At 49.2% G+C, this 22,757-nt stretch overlaps 1 protein-coding gene across 1 annotated transcript in view; it reads right to left on the bottom strand.

Moving 5' to 3' along the window:
- The window catches only part of DENND3 (DENN domain containing 3), a 141,706-nt gene that overhangs the window by 21,711 nt on the left and 97,238 nt on the right, over window positions 1-22,757 (bottom strand). Inside the window, exons 8-10 of the mRNA XM_063921193.1 lie at window positions 5,948-6,072; window positions 5,312-5,467; window positions 3,760-3,856 (exon numbers count right to left, since the gene is read on the bottom strand). Of these exons, the coding sequence (XP_063777263.1) occupies window positions 3,760-3,856; window positions 5,312-5,467; window positions 5,948-6,072 (378 nt within the window). The remainder of the gene's footprint in view (window positions 1-3,759; window positions 3,857-5,311; window positions 5,468-5,947; window positions 6,073-22,757) is intronic.

Genomic DNA, 22,757 nt, shown 5'->3' with positions numbered 1-22,757 from the left:
ATGTGCAGATGCGATCCGGACCATTTGTCCAGCAGATCCCACTGAAATGTCCGTGCATGGAATCTGCCGAATGGAATCGCTTCGTAAGAAGCCACCATCTTTCCCAGGACTCTTGTGCATTGATGTACTGACACAGTTCCTGGTTTTAGGAGGTTCCTGACAAGTTCGGATAACTCCCTTGCTTTCTCCTCCGGGAGAAACACCTTTTTCTGAACCGTGTCCAGAATCATTCCCAGGAACAGCAGACTAGTTGTCGGGGTCAATTGAGATTTTGGAAGATTCAGAATCCACCCGTGTTGCTGAAGCACTACCTGGGTTAGTGCTACACCGACTTCCAGCTGTTCTCTGGACTTTGCCCTTATCAGGAGATCGTCCAAGTAAGGGATAATTAATACGCCTTTTCTTCGTAGAAGAACCATCATTTCGGTCATTACCTTGGTAAAGACCCGAGGGGCCGTGGACAAACCAAACGGCAGCGTTTGAAACTGATAATGACAGTCTTGTATCACGAACCTGAGATACCCTTGGTGTGAGGGGTAAATTGGGACATGCAGATAAGCATCTTTTATGTCCAGGGACACCATGAAGTCCCCTTCTTCCAGATTCGCTATCACTGCTCTGAGTGACTCCATCTTGAACTTGAATTTCTGTATGTACAGGTTCAAGGATTTCAGGTTTAGAATAGGTCTTACCGAACCGTCCGGCTTCGGTACCACAAATAGTGTGGAATAATACCCCTTTCCCTGTTGTAGGAGGGGTACCTTGACTATCACCTGCTGAGAATACAGCTTGTGAATGGCTTCCAAAACCGACGTCCTTTCTGAGGGAGACGTTGGTAAAGCAGACTTTAGGAACCGGCGAGGGGGAGACCTTTCGAACTCCAACATGTAACCCTGAGATATTATCTGCAGGATCCATGGGTCCACTTGTGAGCGAGCCCACTGATTGCTGAAAATCTTGAGTCGACCCCCCACCGCTCCTGAGTCCGCTTGTAAAGCCCCAGCGTCATGCTGATGGCTTTGTAGAACCCGGGGCGGGCTTCTGGTCCTGGGCAGGGGCTGCTTGCTGCCCTCTCTTACCCTTTCCTCTGCCTCGCGGCAGATAAGACTGTCCTTTTGGTCGCTTGTTTTTATAGGAGCGAAAGGACTGCGGCTGAAAAGACGGTGTCTTTTTCTGTTGGGAGGGGGTCTGAGGTAAAAAAGTGGATTTGCCGGCAGTTGCCGTGGCCACCAGGTCCGAAAGACCGACCCCAAATAATTCCTCTCCTTTATATGGCAATACTTCCATATGCCTTTTGGAATCCGCATCACCTGACCACTGTCGCGTCCATAAACTTCTTCTGGCAGATATGGACATCGCGCTTACTCTTGATGCTAGAGTACAAATATCCCTCTGAGCATCTCGCATATAAAGAAAAGCATCCTTTAATTGCTGTAGAGTCAATAAAATACTGTCCCTATCCAGGGTATCAATATTTTCAGTCAGAGAATCCAACCACACTACCCCAGCACTGCACATCCAGGCTGAGGCTACTGCCGGTCGCAGTATAACACCAGTATGTGTGTATATACTCTTCAGTGTAGTTTCCAGCCTCCTATCTGCTGGATCCTTGAGGGCGGCCGTATCAGGAGACGGCAACGCCACTTGCTTTGATAAACGTGTGAGCGCCTTATCCACCCTAGGGGGTGTTTCCCAGCGCGCCCTAACCTCTGGTGGGAAAGGGTATAATGCCAATAACTTCTTGGAAATTAGCAGTTTTCTATCTGGGTTAACCCACGCTTCGTCACACACGTCATTCAATTCCTCTGATTCTGGAAAAGCTACAGGTAGTTTTTTCACCCCCCACATAATACCCCTTTTTGAGGTACCAGCAGTATCAGAGATCTGCAAAGCCTCCTTCATTGCCGTGATCATATAACGTGTGGCCCTATTGGAAAATACGTTTGTTTCTTCACCGTCGACACTAGATTCATCTGTGTCGGTACCCGTGTCGACTGACTGAGGTAAGGGACGTTTTACAGCCCCTGACGGTGTCTGAGACGCCTGAGCCGGTACTAACTGGTTTTCCGGCCGTCTCATTTCGTCAACTGACTTTTGTAATGTGCTAACATTATCACGTAATTCCATAACTAAAGCCATCCATTCCGGTGTCGACTCCCTAGGGGGTGACATCACCATTACCGGCAATTGCTCTGCCTCCACACCAACATCGTCCTCATACATGTCGACACACACGTACCGACACACAGCAGCCACACAGGGAATGCTCTAATCGAAGACAGGACCCTCTTAGCCCTTTGGGGAGACAGAGGGAGAGTTTGCCAGCACACACCAAAAGCGCTATAAATGTATATAAACAACCCTAGAAGGTGTTGTTTTTGATATAAGCGCTTTTAATATATCAATATCGCCAAATTATGCCCCCCTTCTCTTTGTTACCCTGTTTCTGTAGTGCAGTGCAGGGGAGAGTCCTGGGAGCCTTCCTCACCAGCGGAGCTGAGCAGGAAAATGGCGCTGAGTGCTGAGGAGAATAAGCTCCGCCCCTTTTTCGGCGGGCTTTTCTCCCGGGTTTTAAGAAAACTGGCCTGGGTTAAATACATACATATAGCCTTAATGGCTATATGTGATGTATTTATTTTGCCACTAAAGGTATTTAATATTGCTGCCCAGGGCGCCCCCAGCAGCGCCCTGCACCCTCCGTGACTGAATCAGTGAGACGTGTAGCAACAATGGCGCACAGCTGCAGTGCTGTGCGCTACCTTCATGAAGACTGAGGAGTCTTCTGCCGCCTGCTTTCCGGACCTCCGTCTTCAGCGTCTGTAAGGGGGATCGGCGGCGCGGCTCCGGGACGAACCCCAGGAGGACCTGTGTTCCGACTCCCTCTGGAGCTAAGTGTCCAGTAGCCTAAGACTCCAATCCATCCTGCACGCAGGTGAGTTGGAAATCTCTCCCCTAAGTCCCTCGATGCAGTGATCCTGTTGCCAGCAGGATTCACTGAGATTTAAACCTAAAAAAACTTTTTCTAAGCAGCTCTTTAGGAGAGCCACCTAGATTGCACCCTTCTCGGACGGGCACAAAAACCTAACTGAGGCTTGGAGGAGGGTCATAGGGGGAGGAGCCAGTACGCACCATGTGATCCTAAAAGCTTTATTTAGATGTGCCCTGTCTCCTGCGGAGCCCGCTATTCCCATGGTCCTGACGGAGTCCCAGCATCCACTAGGACGTTAGAGAAATGAAATTCAAAAATATTTTTAAGTGACCCTTCCCCCACTTCCTCCCAGGTGACTCACGCAATTACAGAGTTTCTCGCCCCAACCTGGCCACCACTGATAATGGGCCTGTTACCCCGGAGACGTTTATATGGCTACATGTCTGAGCGAGGTGCGCTAGTTATTCTGACCAGAGGACGACCGCCGAGAGGCTGGTGCATTGCGGAAACACTGTATGAACCGGATACAAAGGTCCTGGACAAGACAGAAGGGACAGCAGGATTGTTGCGCTGGAACTGCTGAAGTCCAGAACACAGGACATCCGTGGTTCTGTCACACAGACTATGCAACGTCACAAAAGGTGGCGCGGCGTGTTACAAGTGGCCCGTGCGTATCTTCTTATACCGGTCCGTTCCCTCCACCCCAATGTGGAAGCGTTGCATTTTACATGCGTTCATGTGCGGGGAGCTGATAAAGACGTTTCTTTGCATTGGTTTTTATAAAAAAAATGTACATAGAGAAGTCGATGGTAACAATACGGCGCAGTCACCTTTCTGTAGAACGGCTGGTCCTCCACGCTCCTGGTCTTCAGAAACTCCTCGCTGTTAAATACGCGATGCTCATAATTAAGGTGCGCTTTCACGTCTCTGCCAAGACCAGGGAGCACAGAGACATAACATGGGTCACATTTATGCAGTATTACAGTATATGAGTACAGAGCGCGAGTTATAATGTTACGCTAACAAACGGATAACAGCCTGATGAGCAAAACCATTTTTCCCGCTTTGCGTAAACACCCCTGCAGTGCCCATATAGGACAAAAGCTACACTTCGTAAAAGAATTAAAGTGCCAGGCTCCTCACTCACCCGTCTGACTATACCCCACTGTCAATGTCTCCAGTGTCCCCTAGTGGATGAAGAAGAGACACCCTATTTTTAAAGTATAAAATTGGCTCAAAAGCTATTTTTGCAAATATAACACTTATATAAACACTTATATAATATAATAATAATAATAATATATACACCATGGCCCTAACTGTGCGGAGTTTGTATATTCTCCCCGTACTTGCGTGGGTTTCCTCCGGGTACTCCGGTTTCCTCCCACAATCCAAAAATATACTGGTAGGTTAACTGGCTCCCAACAAAATTAACCCTTGCATGAATGTGTCTGTGTTTATATGTGATAGGGAATATAGATTGTAAGCTCCACTGGGGCAGGGACTGATGTGAATGGGCAAATATTCTCTGTAAAGCGCTGCGGAATATGTGTGCGCTATATAAGTAACTGGTAATAAATAATAAATAAATATAATATAACACTTATATAAACTGCGGTTACATACATCTGTTAACAAGGTGTATCTAACCAGTACCTTTGGCGAAGATTCATTTCGAGAAGCTGGGAAACCATTGTCCTCTACAAGCACCCAAACCTACCGCCGCGTCATCAGTCTGATGTCATCAGGAAGCACTGACTGACATAGAAGACTATAGACACTAACAGGCTCCAAACTAACGAGCTCCTCTTTATTTCCCAATGAACGTCAATACACATCCCCAAAAGGAACAAGTTAGATACACTCTACTAACCAATGATTAGGGACGTCAAAGGGGCTATATAATATATTACTTCAGCAAAAGCTTTAAAACATTTTTTTTAAAAGATTTGGACTTGTCTCCTCCAGTTTGATTTCATTTAAAACTGGATGCCTAGCTTATGCATCAATAAATAGTATTTACTATGATATACCAGCTGCTAGATCGGTGGGAAACCAGCACTGTAAGCACTTGGTCAGTTTTAGAAATGATTTACATTAAATGGATTAAACGTATATCTTTCCTAAACACGCCCCTTTTTCCCCGTAGAATCTTTCTAAGCTTTTTGACCATGTCTTTACATCATCAGGCAGAGTTTCTGTTGCCCTGGGAGAGGACGCAGAGTCGATCCCTGGGTACAAGTATATCCAATGCACAGAGGACAGCGGCACCGCCAAAGCTTAATCTCTCCAGCCGCCTTCAGGTGGACAATTTCATTACAAGCCCCCGATGCATAAAAGGAACCAGCCGCAGGGTACGGACATTAAGCAGATACTATTTACCGGAATATGTCAACGATGAGCTGCAGAGCGATCTCCTGCACCTCGCAGTTCAGTTTCTGCTGCCACAGTCTCCGACGCAGCCTCTGCTCCCCGATGTCCAGGGATGACGAGCGATGAGACATCTCCAGGTCGTAGTGCAGCTGAAGATTCTCCACCCTGCGGAATAGAGAGTGGAATGGTCTCCAGCTGGATCAGGACAACTTTCAGGAGCAACCAGCCAGGTTCAGCCTCTTCCGGCAATTCACCTGAACTACAGCGAGTGGGCATGCGGAGACTCTACGTTCCATTTTACTTCCACAGCAGCTGGAGTGTCACAGCTTGCCTTCCATTGATCTAGGTAACGGCCACCAGACCACTCTGCGCGCGAGCCAGCTGACTGAAGACCGGAACCACTGCCAACAGCAGCAGCTAGGAACGTGCAGAGCAGCAGCTCCCAATGCAGGTTCTTCGTCACTGTCCGCAGATTGTACATCGGTAACAGCGGAGAGGGCTTAGAACCGGCACATTTTGTCATTGACTGCATTTTGTAACAGGCCCACCGATACATAACTGAGAAATACCCAAGTACCATCACCCTGCCGACTTACAAACCCCCCACCCCCTTCCAGAGGAATGCATAGAGCAATACGCACTTACCTGCACAGAAACATCTCAGCAGCCTGTACCGGAATATCCGGGACATCGGAATCCTCTTCATCCCCAACCAAGGAGTAGTTAATGCTGCCACTATCTATGTCAATCAGGATCATATCTTCAGCTTCCTATAGAGAGATAAGGAGATTTAAGGGAGACTTACCATTGTTAAATCTCTTTCTGCGAGGTACCCTGGGAATAACATTGGGGTGTAGAGTTGGATCTTGATCCGAGGCACCAACAGGCTAAAGCTTCGACTGTTCCCAGGATGCACTGCACCGCCTCCTCTATAGCCCCGCCTCCTGGCACTGGAGCTCAGTTTTGTTAACCAGTCCAATGCAGTAGCAGGTAAGAGAGACGGTAGATGTTAATCACATAGACCCACATTCTCACAACAGGAGAAGGGACCAGCGGCTAATGCCATACAAATCCAAAGAAGCTAAGTGCGTCAGGGTGGGCGCCCTGTGGAAACCAGTGTACCTCGCAGAAAGATTTAACAATGATTAACCTTACCATAAATCTCCTTTTCTGCAGCGGGGTACACTGGCATTCCACAGGAAATAAAATCCGGGATGTCCTAAAGCAGTTCCTCATGGGACGGGACGCGCTGTAGCGGGCACAAGAACCCGGCGTCCAAAGGAAGCATCCTGGGAGGCGTTAGTATCAAAGGCATAGAACCTGACCACGTAGCCGCCTTGCACAATTGTTCAGCGGACGTGCCACGGTGGGCTGCCCAAGAAGGTCCAACAGACCGAGTAGAATAGGCTTTGATAGCAGCAGGAGCTCGGAGTCCAGCATGCGAATAAGCTTGTGCAATCACCATTCTAATCCAACTGGCCAAGGTTTGCTTATTCGCAGGCCAGTCACGTTTGTGAAAACCAAAAAGTACAAAAAGAGAATCTGATCTCCTAATAGAGGCAGTCCTTTCTACAAATATACGGAGAGCCCGTACCACATCCAAAGACCGCTCTCTGGAGGACAAACCAGGAGAGATAAAGGATGGAACCACAATCTCTTGGTTAAGATGGAAAGATGACACCACCTTAGATAGATAACCAGGGCGAGTTCTAAAAACTGCCCGGTCACGGTGAAAAATCATAAAGGGTGGACGACAGGACAAAGCGCCTAAGTCAGACACCCTCCAGACAGAGGCAACAGCCAACAGAAAAATTACCTTAAGCGTAAGGCAATTAAGGTCCACAGACTCTAGAGGTTCAAACAAAGACTCTTGAAGGGCATTAAGGACATCAGACAGATCCCATGACTCCGTAGTACGCCCTGAGTGAATGTATGAAATTCAGGAATAGATACAATTTTTCGCTGAAACCACACTGACAAGGCAGATATATGAACCTTGAGGGAGGCCAGGCGAAGTCCTAAATCCAGGCATTGTTACAAAAAAGCCAGAAGTCTGGAAGTACTAAACTTGTATGTATCGTAATTGTTAGCAGCACACCAGGTGAAGTAAGAAATCCAGACCCTATAATAAATCCGTGCAGAAGCCGGTTTGCGGTCCTTCAACATAGTTTGAATAACCTCCTCAGAAAATCCTTTGGCCCTCAGGAATGAAGCTTCACGAGCCACACCGTCAAAGCCAGTCTTGCCAGCTCCTGGTAAACACAAGGGCCCTGAACGAGGAGGTCTGGGCGTTGAGGAAGTAGAAGAGGACACTCGATCGAGAGACCCTTCAGGTCTGAGAGCCAATGTCGTCTGGGCCATGCTGGAGCGACTAGAAGCAGTATTCCTCCTTCTTGCTTGAACTTCCATAGTACACTGGGCAGGAGTGACACTGGAGGGAACACGTATGGCAGCCGAAAGTTCCATGGAATTGCCAGTGCATCCACGAATGCTGCTGCCCTGCTCCGAAGACCGGAACCTTGTGATTGTGTCGAGACGCCATCAGGTCTACATCTGGTAGACCCCACTTGTCCACAAGAAGTTGGAAGACCTCCGGATGAAGACTCCACTCCCCAGCGTGTACGTACTGAAAACTGAGGAAGTCCGCTTCCTAGTTGAGGACCCCCGGAATGAACACTGACGATATTGCTGGCAGATGGCGTTCCGCCCATTGAAGAATTTTTGACACTTCCATCATTGCCATGCGGCTTCGAGTGCCGCCTTAATGATTTATGTATGCCAGAGTGGTGGCGTTGTCCGATTGTACTTGAACAGGCCTGTTGTGTACGAGAGGCAGGGCCAGTGTCAACGCATTGAACACTGCCCGCAATTCCAGGATGTTTATCGGGAGGAGAGATTCCTCCCTGGTCCACCAACCCTGGAGAGAGGAGTTGCTCCAACACCGAACCCCAACCCCACAGACTGGCATCCGTCGTTAGGAGGACCCAGTTAGAGATCCAGAAGGGACGGCCCCTGCTCAATTGCTGGTCCTGTAGCCACCAACTCAGTGACAAACGAACCTCCGGAGTCAAGGAGATCATTTGAGACCTGATCCGGTGAGGCTGGCCGTCCCACTTGAAAAAGATTAACCTCTGCAGAGGGCGGGAATGAAATGGAGCGTACTCTACCTTGTCGAAAGCCGACACCATGAAGTCTAGTACTTGCATCGCCGAGTGTATCGACACTCTTTGGGGAGAGAGGAAGCATCTGATTCTGTCCTGAAGTTTCCGTCTCTGGAGACAAGAACAAACGTTGGTTGTGTGTGTCCAGTAATGCTGTTCTGAGCAGGGACCAGGGAGGATTTCTTCCAATTGATGAGCCACCCGTGGGCTTGTAGGAATTGGACCGTCAGTTCCAGATGACGGAGGAGAACCTCTGGGGAGTTCGCCAGGATCAACAAGTCGTTCAGATACGGCAGGATCCCGATACCCTGACGGCGGAGAAGGGCCGTCATGACCGCCATGACGTGGTCAGTCCGAAAGGCAAGGCTTGGAACGGATAATGAAGGGTGCCAATAGCAAACCATAAATATTGCTGATGTGACATGGCAATAGGTATGTGTAGGTAGTCATCCTGTATATCCAGGGATACCATATAGTCCTTGGGTTCCAAAGCCAGTATAATAGAGTGCAGAGTTTCAATACGGAATTTGGACACCCTCACAAATTTGTTCTAAGATTTGAGGTTTTGTATAGGCCGGGAGGATCCATTCGGCTTCGGAACTAGAAACAGCGTTGAATAGTACCCCCTGCCCCTCTGAGACAGAGGCACTATCACTCCTGTATCCAGGAGAGATTGGGCAACCAAATTTAGAGTTTGTGCTTTTAACGGATCCGAAGGGATAACCGTTGAGCAAAACTGGCGAGGGGGATATCTCTTGAAAGAGATTGCGTACCCACGAGAGACCACTTCCTGTACCCAGGCGTCCGAAGTGGTCTTAAACCATACCTGGGCGAACTGCAGAAGTCGGCCTCCCACCCTGGGGTCCCCCCAGGGAGAGGCAAGCCTCGTCATGCAGCAGGCTTGTCCGGTTTGGGAGCAGGCTGACGGGCGGCCCAAGAACGTTTAGGTTTGGGCTTAGAGGACTTGGAAGTGCGAGTCTGTCTCGGGTACGCCTGACCCTTTGCTTTACCTGGAGGTCGAAAGGAACGAAAAGTAGTACTCTTAGCCTTCGGAACCGATGGATTAGTACTTGGGATAAACGCATTCTTGGCCGACGCCAACTCGGTCACAATCTTGTTCAGATCATCTGCAAATAGTATATCTCCCTTAAAAGGGAGCAACTCCAAGGTCTTCTTAGAGTCCAGGTCCACCGACCAGGACCGTAACCACAGATTTCGGCGAGCCAGGATAGACGTAGTAGATGCCTTGGCCGCCATAACGCCTGCATCAGAGGCCGCCTCCTGAATCTAGTGGGAGGCTGTGGTAATATAGGACAGATATTGTCTGGCAGTGTCAGAAAAATAAGAATTTACTCACCGGTAATTCTATTTCTCGTAGTCCGTAGTGGATGCTGGGAACTCCGTAAGGACCATGGGGAATAGCGGCTCCGCAGGAGTCTGGGCACAACTAAAAGAAAGCTTTTAGACTACCTGGTGTGCACTGGCTCCTCCCACTATGACCCTCCTCCAAGCCTCAGTTAGGATACTGTGCCTGGAAGAGCTGACACAATAAGGAAGGATTTTGAATCCCGGGTAAGACTCATACCAGCCACACCAATCACACCGTATAACTCGTGATACCATAACCAGTTAACAGTATGAAATTTAACTGAGCCTCTCAACAGATGGCTCAAAACAATAACCCTTTTGTGAACAACAACTATGTACAAGTATTGCAGACAATCCGCACTTGGGACGGGCGCCCAGCATCCACTACGGACTACGAGAAATAGAATTACCGGTGAGTAAATTCTTATTTTCTCTGACGTCCTAGTGGATGCTGGGAACTCCGTAAGGACCACGGGGATTATACCAAAGCTCCCAAACGGGCGGGAGAGTGCGGATGACTCTGCAGCACCGAATGAGAGAACTCAAGGTCCTCCTCAGCCAGGGTATCAAATTTGTAGAATTTTGCAAACGTGTTTGCCCCTGACCAAGTAGCAGCTCGGCAAAGTTGTAAAGCCGAGACCCCTCGGGCAGCCGCCCAAGATGAGCCCACCTTCCTTGTAGAATGGGCTTTTACTGATTTAGGATGCGTCAGTCCAGCCGCAGAATGCGCCAGCTGAATTGTGCTACAAATCCAGCGAGCAATAGTCTGCTTAGAAGCAGGAGCACCCAGTTTGTTGGGTGCATACAGGATAAATAGCGAGTCAGTTTTCCTGACTCCAGCCGTCCTGGAAACATAAATTTTCAAGGCCCTGACTACGTCCAGTAACTTGGAATCCTCCAAGTCGCTAGTAGCCGCAGGCACTACAATAGGTTGGTTCAAGTGAAAAGCAGATACCACCTTAGGGAGAAACTGGGGACGAGTCCTCAATTCTGCCCTATCCATATGGAAAATCAGATAATGACTTTTAAATGACAAAGCCGCCAATTCTGATACACGCCTGGCCGAAGCCAAGGCCAATAACATGACCACTTTCCACGTGAGATATTTTAGATCCACGGTCTTTAGTGGCTCAAACCAATGTGATTTTAGGAAATTCAACACCACGTTGAGATCCCAGGGTGCCACTGGAGGCACAAGGGGGGGCTGAATATGCAGCACTCCTTTTACAAATGTCTGAACTTCAGGTAGTGAAGCTAGTTCTTTTTGGAAAAAAATCGACAGAGCCGATATCTGTACCTTAATGGAGCCTAATTTTAGGCCCATAGTCACTCCTGCCTGTAGGAAGTGCAGAAATCGACCCAGCTGAAATTCCTCTGTTGGGGCCTTATTGGCCTCACACCAAGCAACATATTTCCGCCATATGCGGTGATAATGTTTAACCGTTACATCTTCCCTGGCTTTAATCAGCGTAGGAATGACATCCTCCGGAATGCCCTTTTCCTTTAGGATCCGGCGTTCAACCGCCATGCCGTCAAACGCAGCCGCGGTAAGTCTTGGAACAGACAGGGCCCCTGCTGCAGCAGGTCCTGTCTGAGCGGCAGAGGCCATGGGTCCTCTGAGATCATCTCTTGAAGTTCCGGGTACCAAGCTCTTCTTGGCCAATCCGGAACCACGAGTATTGTCCTTACTCCTCGTTTTCTTATTATTCTCAGTACCTTTGGTATGAGAGGCAGAGGAGGGAACACATAAACTGACTGGTACACCCACGGTGTCACTAGAGCGTCCACCGCTATCGCCTGAGGGTCCCTTGACCTGGCGCAATATCTCTCCAGTTTTTTGTTTAGGCGGGACGCCATCATGACCACCTGTGGCCGTTCCCAACGATTTACAATCAGTGTGAAGACTTCTGGATGAAGTCCCCACTCTCCCGGGTGGAGGTCGTGCCTGCTGAGGAAGTCTGCTTCCCAGTTGTCCACTCCCGGAATGAACACTGCTGACCGTGCTAGCACGTGATTTTCCGCCCATCGGAGAATCCTTGTGGCTTCTGCCATTGCCGTCCTGCTTCTTGTGCCGCCCTGTCAGTTTACATGGGCGACCGCCGTGATGTTGTCTGACTGGATCAGTACCGGCTGGTTTTGAAGCAGGGGTTTTGCCTGACTTAGGGCATTGTAAATGGCCCTTAGTTCTAGAATATTTATGTGCAAGGAAGTTTCCCGACTCGACCATAGTCCTTGGAAGTTTCTTCCCTGAGTGACTGCCCCCAGCCTCGAAGGCTGGCATCCGTGGTCATCAGGACCCAGTCCTGTATGCCGAATCTGCGGCCCTCTAGGAGATGAGCACTCTGCAGCCACCACAGCAGACACACCCTGGTTCTTGGAGACAGGGTTATTAGCCGATGCATCTGAAGATGCGATCCGGACCATTGGTCCAACAGGTCCCACTGAAAGATTCTGGCATGGAACCTGCCGAAAGGAATTGCTTCGAAAGAAGCCACCATCTTTCCCAGGACTCGCGTGCAGTGATGCACCGACACCTGTTTTGGTTTCAGGAGGTCTCTGACTAGAGATGACAGCTCCTTGGCTTTCTCCTCCGGGAGAAACACTTTTTTCTGGACTGTGTCCAAAATCATTCCCAGGAACAGTAGACGTGTCGTCGGAACCAGCTGTGACTTTGGAATATTCAGAATCCAACCGTGCTGGTGTAGCACCTCCTGAGATAGTGCTACTCCTACCAACAACTGCTCCCTGGATCTCGCCTTTATTAGGAGATCGTCCAAGTACGGGATAATTAAAACTCCCTTTTTTCGAAGGAGTATCATCATTTCCGCCATTACCTTGGTAAACACCCTCGGTGCCGTGGACAGTCCAAACGGCAGCGTCTGGAATTGGTAATGGCAATTTTGTACCGCAAATCTGAGGTACTCCTGGTGAGGATGATAAATGGGGACATGCAGGTAAGCATCCTTGATGTCCAGGGATACCATGTAATCCCCCTCGTCCAGGCTTGCAATAACCGCCCTGAGCGATTCCATCTTGAACTTGAACTTTTTTATGTATGTGTTCAAGGATTTCAAATTTAAAATGGGTCTCACCGAACCGTCCGGTTTCGGTACCACAAACAGTGTGGAATAGTAACCCTGTCCTTGTTGAAGTAGGGGCACCTTGACTATCACCTGCTGGGAATACAGCTTGTGAATTGCCTCTAGCACAGCCTCCCTGCCTGAGGGAGTCGTTGGCAAGGCAGATTTGAGGAAACGGCGGGGGGGAGACGCCTCGAATTCCAGTTTGTACCCCTGAGATACTATTTGCAAGATCCAGGGATCCACCTGTGAGCGAGCCCACTGATCGCTGAAATTTTTGAGGCGGCCCCCCACCGTACCTGGCTCCGCCTGTGGAGCCCCACCGTCATGCGGTGGACTTGGAAGAAGCGGGGGAGGACTTTTGCTCCTGGGAACCTGCTGTTTGTTGCAGCCTTTTTCCCCTACCTCTGCCTCTGGACAGAAAGGACCCGCCTTTTCCTTGCCTGTTTCTCTGGGTCCGAAAGGACTGTACTTGATAAAACGGCGCTTTTTTAGGCTGTGAGGGAACCTGGGGTAAAAATGCTGATTTCCCAGCTGTCGCTGTGGAAACTAGGTCTGAGAGACCATCCCCGAATAACTCCTCACCCTTATAAGGCAAAACTTCCATGTGCCTTTTGGAATCTGCATCCCCTGTCCACTGCCGAGTCCATAAGCCTCTCCTAGCAGAAATGGACAATGCACTTATTTTAGATGCCAGCCGGCAGATCTCCCTCTGTGCATCTCTCATGTATAAGACTGAGTCTTTTATATGCTCTATGGTTAGGAGAATAGTGTCCCTGTCTAGGGTGTCAATATTTTCTGACAGGGAATCTGACCATGCAGCGGCAGCACTGCACATCCATGCTGACGCAATAGCTGGTCTAAGTATAATGCCTGAGTGTGTATATACAGACTTCAGGATCGCCTTCTGCTTTCTATCCGCAGGCTCCTTTAGGGCGGCCGTATCCGGAGACGGAAGTGCCACCTTTTTAGACAAACGTGTGAGCGCTTTATCCACCCTAGGAGGTGTTTCCCAACGTGCCCTATCCTCTGGCGGGAAAGGGAACGCCATTAGTAATTTTTTTAGGGATTACCAATCTTTTATCGGGGAAAGCCCACGCTTCTTCACACACTTCATTTAATTCTTCAGATGGGGGAAAAAATAAGAATTTACTTACCGATAATTCTATTTCTCGTAGTCCGTAGTGGATGCTGGGGACTCCGTAAGGACCATGGGGATTAGCGGCTCCGCAGGAGACTGGGCACATCTAAAGAAAGCTTTAGGACTATCTGGTGTGCACTGGCTCCTCCCCCTATGACTTTCCTCCAAGCCTCAGTTAGGATACTGTGCCCGGACGAGCGTACACAATAAGGAAGGATTTTGAATCCCGGGTAAGAGACTCATACCAGCCACACCCATCACACTGTACAACTTGTGATCTGAACCCAGTTAACAGCATGATAACAGAGGAGCCTCTAGAAAAGATGGCTATCTACAGCAATAACCCGATTTTTTTTTTTTTTTTTTTTTTTGGTAACAATAACTATGTACCAGTATTGCAGACAATCCGCACTTGGGATGGGCGCCCAGCATCCACTACGGACTACGAGAAATAGAATTATCGGTAAGTAAATTCTTATTTTCTCTAACGTCCTAAGTGGATGCTGGGGACTCCGTAAGGACCATGGGGATTATACCAAAGCTCCCAAACGGGCGGGAGAGTGCGGATGACTCTGCAGCACCAAATGAGAGAACTCCAGGTCCTCCTCAGCCAGGGTATCAATTTTGTAGAATTTACAAACATATTTGCTCCTGACCAAGTAGCTGCTCGGCAAAGTTGTAAAGCCGAGACCCCTCGGGCAGCCGCCCAAGATGAGCCCACCTTCCTTGTGGAGTGGGCATTTACAGATTTTTGGCTGTGGCAGGCCTGCCACAGAATGTGCAAGCTGAATTGTACTACAAATCCAACGAGCAATAGTCTGCTTAGAAGCAGGAGCACCCAGCTTGTTGGGTGCATACAGGATAACAGCGAGTCAGATTTCCTGACTCCAGCCGTCCTGGAAACATATGTTCAGGGCCCTGACAACGTCTAGCAACTTGGAGTCCTCCAAGTCCCTAGTAGCCGCAGGCACCACAATAGGTTGGTTCAGGTGAAACGCTGAAACCACCTTAGAGAGAAACTGAGGACGAGTCCTCAATTCCGCCCTGTCCGAATGGAAAATCAGATAAGGGCTTTTACAGGATAAAGCCGCCCATTCTGACACGCGCCTGGCCCAGGCCAGGGCCAACAGCATGACCACTTTCCATGTGAGATATTTTAACTCCACAGATTTAAGTGGTTCAAACCAATGTGACTTTTGGAACCCAAAAACTACATTGAGATCCCAAAGTGCCACTGGAGGCACAAAAAGAGGCTGTATATGCAGTACCCCTTTTACAAACGTCTGAACTTCAGGGACTGAAGCTAGTTCTTTTTGGAAGAAAACTGACAGGGCCGAAATTTGAACCTTAATGGACCCCAATTTCAGGCCCATAGACACTCCTGTTTGCAGGAAATGTAGGAATCGACCCAGTTGAATTTCCTCAGTCGGGCCTTACTGGCCTCGCACCACGCAACATATTTTCGCCAAATGCGGTGATAATGTTTTGCGGTTACATCCTTCCTGGCTTTGATCAGGATAGGGATGACTTCATCCGGAATGCCTTTTTTCCTTCAGGATCCGGCGTTCAACCGCCCTGCTGTCAAACGCAGCCGCGGTAAGTCTTGGAACAAACAGGGTCCTTGCTGGAGTAGGTCCCTTCTTAGAGGTAGAGGCCACGGATCCTCCGTGAGCATCTCTTGAAGTTCTGGTTACCAAGTCCTTCTTGGCCAATCCGGAGCCACGAATATAGTGCTTACTCCTCTCCATCTTATCAATCTCAGTACCTTGGGTATGAGAGGCAGAGGAGGGAACACATACACTGACTGGTACACCCACGGTGTTACCAGAGCGTCTACAGCTATTGCCTGAGGGTCCCTTGACCTGGCGCAATACCTGTCGAGTTTTTCCCAACGGTTTATAATTATGTGGAAGACTTCTGGGTGAAGTCCCCACTCTCCCGGGTGGAGGTCGTGCTGAGGAAGTCTGCTTCCCAGTTGTCCACTCCCGGAATGAATACTGCTGACAGTGCTATCACATGATTTTCCGCCCCGCGAAGAATCCTTGCAGCTTCTGCCATTGCCCTCCTGCTTCTTGTGCCACCCTGTCTGTTTACGTGGGTGACTGCCGTGATGTTGTCCGACTGGATCAACACCGGCTGACCTTGAAGCAGAGGTCTTGCTAAGCTTAGAGCATTGTAAATGTCCCTTAGCTTCAGGATATTTATGTGAAGTGATGTCTCCAGGCTTGACCATAAGCCCTGGATATTCCTTCCCTGTGTGACTGCTCCCCAGCCTCGCAGGCTGGCATCCGTGGTCACCAGGACCCAGTCCTGAATGCCGAATCTGCGGCCCTCTAGAAGATGAGCACTCTGCAACCACCACAGAAGGGACACCCTTGTCCTTGGTGACAGGGTTATCCGCTGATGCATCTGAAGATGCGACCCGGACCATTTGTCCAGCAGGTCCCACTGGAAAGTTCTTGCGTGGAATCTGCCGAATGGGATTGCTTCGTAGGAAGCCACCATTTTACCCAGAACCCTTGTGCATTGATGCACTGAGACTTGGCTCGGTTTTAGGAGGTTCCTGACTAGCTCGGATAACTCCCTGGCTTTCTCCTCCGGGAGAAACACCTTTTTCTGGACTGTGTCCAGGATCATCCCTAGGAACAGAAGACAAATCGTCGGAACCAGCTGCGATTTTGGAATATTGAGAATCCAATCGTGCTGCCGCAACACTACCTGAGATAGTGCTACACCGACCTCCAACTGTTCCCTGGATCTTACCCTTAACAGGGAATCGTCCAAGTAAGGGATAACTAAAATTCCCTTCCCTCGAAGGAATATCATCATTTCGGCCATTACCTTGGTAAAGACCCGGGGTGCCGTGGACCATCCATACGGCAGCGTCTGAACTGATAGTGACAGTTCTGTACCATAAACCTGAGGTACCCTTGGTGAGAAGGGTAAATTTTGACATGAAGGTAAGCATCCTTGATGTCCCGAGACATCATGTAGTCCCCTTCTTCCAGGTTCGCAATCACTGCTCTGAGTGACTCAATCTTGAATTTGAACCTCTGTATGTAAGTGTTCAAAGATTTTAGATTTAGAATCGGTCTCACCGAGCCGTCCGGCTTCGGTACCACAACAGTGTGGAATAATACCCCGTTCCCTGTTGCAGGAGGGGTACCTTGATTATCACCTGCTGGGAATACAGCTTGTGAATGGCTTCCAAAACTGTCTCCCTGTCAGAAGGAGACATCGGTAAAGCCGACTTTAGGAAACGGCGAGGGGGAGACGTCTCGAATTCTAATTTGTACCCCTGAGATATCACCTGAAGGATCCAGGGGTCTACTTGCGAGTGAGCCCACTGCGCGCTGAAATTCATTGAGACGGGCCCCCCACCGTGCCTGATTCTGCTTGTAAAGCCCCAGCGTCATACTGAGGGCTTGGCAGAGGCGGGAGAGGGTTTCTGTTCCTGGGAACTGGCTGATTTCTGCAGCCTTTTTCCTTTCCCTCTGTCACGGGGCAGAAGTGAGGAACCTTTTGCCCGCTTGTCCACGAAAAGACTGCGCCTGATAATACAGCGTCTTCTCATGTTGAGAGGCGACCTGGGGTACAAACGTGGATTTCCCAGCTGTTGCCGTGGCCACCAGGTCTGAAAGACCGACCCCAAATAACTCCTCCCCTTAATAAGGCAATACTTCCAAATGCCGTTTGGAATACGCATCACCTGACCACTGACGTGTCCATAACCCTCTACTGGTAGAAATGGACAACGCATTTAGACTTGATGCCAGTCGGCAAATATTCCGCTGTGCATCACGCATATATAGAAATGCATCTTTTAAATGCTCTATAGGCAAAAATATACTGTCCCTATCTAGGGTATCAATATTTTCAGTCAGGGAATCCGACCACGCCAACCCAGCACTGCACATCCAGGCTGAGGCGATTGCTGGTCGCAGTATAACACCAGTATGTGTGTAAATACATTTTAGGATACCCTCCTGCTTTCTATCAGCAGGATCCTTAAGGGCGGCCATCTCAGGAAAGGGTAGAGCCCTTACAAGCGTGTGAGCGCTTCATCCACCCTAGGGGGTGTTTCCCAACGCACCATAACCTCTGGCGGGAAAGGATATAATGCCAATAACACTTTAGAAATTATCAGTTGTTATCGGGGGAAAACCACGCATCATCACACACCTCATTTAATTTCTCAGATTCAGGAAAACTACAGGTAGTTTTTCCTCACCGAACATAATACCCCTTTTTGGTGGTACTCGTATTATCAGAAATGTGTAAAAACATTTTTCATTGCCTCAATCATGTAACGTGTGGCCCTACTGGAAGTCACATTTGTCTCTTCACAGTCGACACTGGAGTCAGTATCCGTGTCGGCGTCTATATCTGCCATCTGAGGTAACGGGCGCTTTAGAGCCCCTGACGGCCTATGAGACGTCTGGACAGGCACAAGCTGAGTAGCCGGCTGTCTCATGTCAACCACTGTCTTTTATACAGAGCTGACACTGTCATGTAATTCCTTCCAACAGTTCATCCACTCAGGTGTCGACCCCCTAGGGGGTGACATCACTATTACAGGCAATCTGCTCCGTCTCCACATGATTTTTCTCCTCATACATGTCGACACAAATGTACCGACATACAGCACACACACAGGGAATGCTCTGATAGAGGACAGGACCCCACTAGCCCTTTGGGGAGACAGAGGGAGAGTTTGCCAGCACACACCAGAGCGCTATATATATACAGGGATAACCTTATATAAGTGTTTTTCCCCTTATAGCTGCTGTATATTTAATACTGCGCGTAATTAGTGCCCCCCCTCTCTTTTATAACCCTTTCTGTAGTGTAGTGACTGCAGGGGAGAGACAGGGAGCTTCCCTCCAACTGAGCTGTGAGGGAAAATGGCGCCAGTGTGCTGAGGAGATAGGCTCCGCCCCCTTATCGGCGGCCTTATCTCCCGTTTTTCTATGTATTTTGGCAGGGGTTAAATGCATCCATATAGCCCAGGAGCTATATGTGATGCATTTTTTTGCCATCCAAGGTGTTTATTATTGCGTCTCAGGGCGCTCCCCCCCAGCGCCCTGCACCCTCAGTGACCGGAGTGTGAAGTGTGCTGAGAGCAATGGCGCACAGCTGCAGTGCTGTGCGCTACCTTGTTGAAGACAGGACGTCTTCTGCCGCCGATTTTCCGGACCTCTTCTGCCTTCTGGCTCTGTAAGGGGGCCGGCGGCGCGGCTCTGGGACCCATCCAGGCTGGACCTGTGATCGTCCCTCTGGAGCTAATGTCCAGTAGCCTAAGAAGCCCAATCCACTCTGCACGCAGGTGAGTTCGCTTCTTCTCCCCTTAGTCCCTCGATGCAGTGAGCCTGTTGCCAGCAGGTCTCACTGAAAATAAAAAACCTAAACTAAAACTTTCACTAAGAAGCTCAGGAGAGCCCCTAGTGTGCACCCTTCTCGTTCGGGCACAGAAATCTAACTGAGGCTTGGAGGAGGGTCATAGGGGGAGGAGCCAGTGCACACCAGATAGTCCTAAAGCTTTCTTTAGATGTGCCCAGTCTCCTGCGGAGCCGCTAATCCCCATGGTCCTTACGGAGTCCCCAGCATCCACTTAGGACGTTAGAGAAACTACGGGTAGTTTTTTCTCCCCAAACATAATACCCTTTTTAGTGGTACCTGGGTTTATATCCGAAATGTGTAATACCTCCTTCATTGCCTCAATCATGCAACGAATGGCCCTAGTGGACATTAGATTTGACTCATCGTCGTCGACACTGGTATCAGTATCCGTGTCGACATCTGCGTCTGCCATCTGAGGTAGCGGGCGTTTTAGAGCCCCTGATGGCCTTTGAGACACCTGGGCAGGCACGAGCTGAGAAGCCGGCTGTCCCGCATTTGTGTAAGGAGTCGACACTTGCACGTAATTCCTTCCATAAAACCATCCACTCAGGTGTCTGCCCCGCAGGGGGTGACATCACTTCTATGGGCATCTGCTCCGCCTCCACATAATTTTCCTCATCAAACATGTCGACACAGCCGTACCGACACACCGCACACACACCGGGAATGCTCTAATAGAGGACAGGACCCCACACAGCCCTTTGGGGAGACAGAGAGAGAGTATGCCAGCACACACCAGAGCGCTATAAAATGCAGGGACTAACTGAATGATGTCCCCTATAGCTGCTATAATATTTACTGCGCCTAAATTTAGTGCCCCCCCTCTCTTTTTTACCCTTCTGTAGTGTAGACTGCAGGGGAGAGCCAGGGAGCTTCCTTCCAGCGGAACTGTGAGGGAGAAATGGCGCCAGTGTGCTGAGAGAGATAGCTCCGCCCCTTTTTTGCGGACTTTTCTCCCGCTTTTTTAAGGATTCTGGCAGGGGTAATTATCACATATATAGCCTCTGGGGCTATATATTGTGATTGTTTTGCCAGCCAAGGTGTTTTTATTGCTGCTCAGGGCGCCCCCCCCCAGCGCCCTGCACCCTCAGTGACCGGAGTGTGAAGTGTGTATGAGGAGCAATGGCGCACAGCTGCAGTGCTGTGCGCTACCTTGGTGAAGACAGAAGTCTTCATGCCGTCGATTTTCCGGACTTCTTCTTGCTTCTGGCTCTGTAAGGGGGACGGCGGCACGGCTCCGGGACCGAACACCAAGGCCAGTTCCATGCGGTCGATCCCTCTGGAGCTAATGGTGTCCAGTAGCCTAAGAAGCCCAAGCTAGCTGCAAGCAGGTAGGTTCGCTTCTTCTCCCCTTAGTCCCTCGTTGCAGTGAGCCTGTTGCCAGCAGGTCTCACTGTAAAATAAAAAACCTAAATTATACTTTCTTTCTAAGAGCTCAGGAGAGCCCCTAGTGTGCATCCAGCTCGGCAGGGCACAAAAATCTAACTGAGGCTTGGAGGAGGGTCATAGTGGGAGGAGCCAGTGCACACCAGGTAGTCTAAAAGCTTTCTTTTAGTTGTGCCCAGACTCCTGCGGAGCCGCTATTCCCCATGGTCCTTACGGAGTTCCCAGCATCCACTAGGACGTCAGAGAAAATTCAGAGGTAGCTCTTCCTCAATTGCCTGAACCCATGCTTCAATGCCTTTTGCAGCCCAAGAGGCTGCCATAGCGGGTCTATGTACAGCACCTGTAAGTGTGAAAATAGACTTCAAGCATCCCTCCACTCGCTTATGCGTCAGTTCCTTCAAAGAGGTGACGGTGGTGACAGGCAGAGCAGATGACACCACAAGACGGACTACATGTGAGTCCACTGGTGGTGGGGTTTCCCACTTGTTACTCAACTCCGCAGAGATAGGATAACGAGCTAGCATCTTTTTAGACAGGAAAAATTTCTTTCCTGGAGAAGACTAGGATTCCTGATGTATGTCAATTAAATGGTCAGAATGTTGTAAGACTAATTTAGTAACCTTCTGACGTTTGAACTTATCAGGTTTCTTAGACGTATCAGGAGGGTCAATCTCATCATCAATCTGAAGAATCAGCTTGATAGCCTCCACTAGGTCAGGAACATCAACCTGTGTTGTAGACTCTTCATCAGAAGCGGCAGAATCAGCATCTGATGGATCAGTATATTCCCTATCCAAATCGGAAGAATTATCCAAAATATTAATGGTATTGTAAGGAAGAAATGGCCCATTTAGATGACCCTTTGGTCCCAGTAGGGCGGGGGTTAGGTTTTTGTTAATCCAAGGACTGATTTAATTGCTGGAACTGGGTTGACAGAGTAACGCCCATGGTGGATTAACTAAAGAAACAATATGTGGCTGTAATGGCACAGGAGGTCCCACAGGGGGCGTAAGTCTTGTTACAAGCGTAGTTAGCATATTTGAAAATGCAGCCCAAGGTGGATCTGCCACAGGTGCTGTGGGCTAGCTAGGGGGTGCAGAACACCCAGTGCCTGAACCCTCAGTAGAAATAATTTCCTCAGGTAAATTCGTGGCGCCAGCACTGCATGATGCAGGAGCGTCTGCGGATTTCCCGCCCTGTGTAGCAGACATTATTGGGAATGTAGCCTTAGGGCGTAACAGTACAAGATAGCCAGACAAACACAATACCTGACAAAAAAAACCCTAAGATATGTGACCACAATTGTAGAGCACAAACAGAGGATTTAAGCGGTATGAGGTGACTGAAACAGACAGTGAAAAATACAAAACAGTATATCCTGTGGAACACTATATGGTGTACGAGACCCTGACACACTTAGACCCCCAGGGCACAGAATATAGTGATAGCAATATGTGTGATACACAGAGTAGAATCCATACAGCAGCTATAGGCACACACAGTCACAGGTACAATGCAGAAATTATTACATATAACAATAAAACTGCACTGGACTAGTAATACTACATATAGAAATGATACAGATATAACAATGCACAGTAAACACTGGATGAATATCACAGAATACTTGTACTAAATATTCATATAGCAGTGCACTTGTTCTTAACTAACGCTGTCTAAACGACATGTAGAATACTTAAGTGTCCTGTAAATGCACAGCGCTGATGAGGCAGGCGGCTTTACAGAGGAGACAATGCCCAGCAGTCCCAGAATCAGCGCAGTAGTGTGTAATGGCGCCCAAACGCTGACTGGGAGTGAGGGAGAGAGAGAGATGCAGCTCCAGGGTGGGAACATCTGCTGTAGATGGCGCCTGGGGCTGGGGGAGGGGTTACAGGTCAGAGCCTTATCCCCTCTGCTGG

Source organism: Pseudophryne corroboree, chromosome 5, assembly GCF_028390025.1.
Source record: "Pseudophryne corroboree isolate aPseCor3 chromosome 5, aPseCor3.hap2, whole genome shotgun sequence".
NCBI lineage: Eukaryota > Metazoa > Chordata > Amphibia > Anura > Myobatrachidae > Pseudophryne > Pseudophryne corroboree.
The sequence above is the reverse complement of the archived record's forward strand: the minus strand, read 5'-3'. Positions and strand labels throughout refer to the sequence as shown.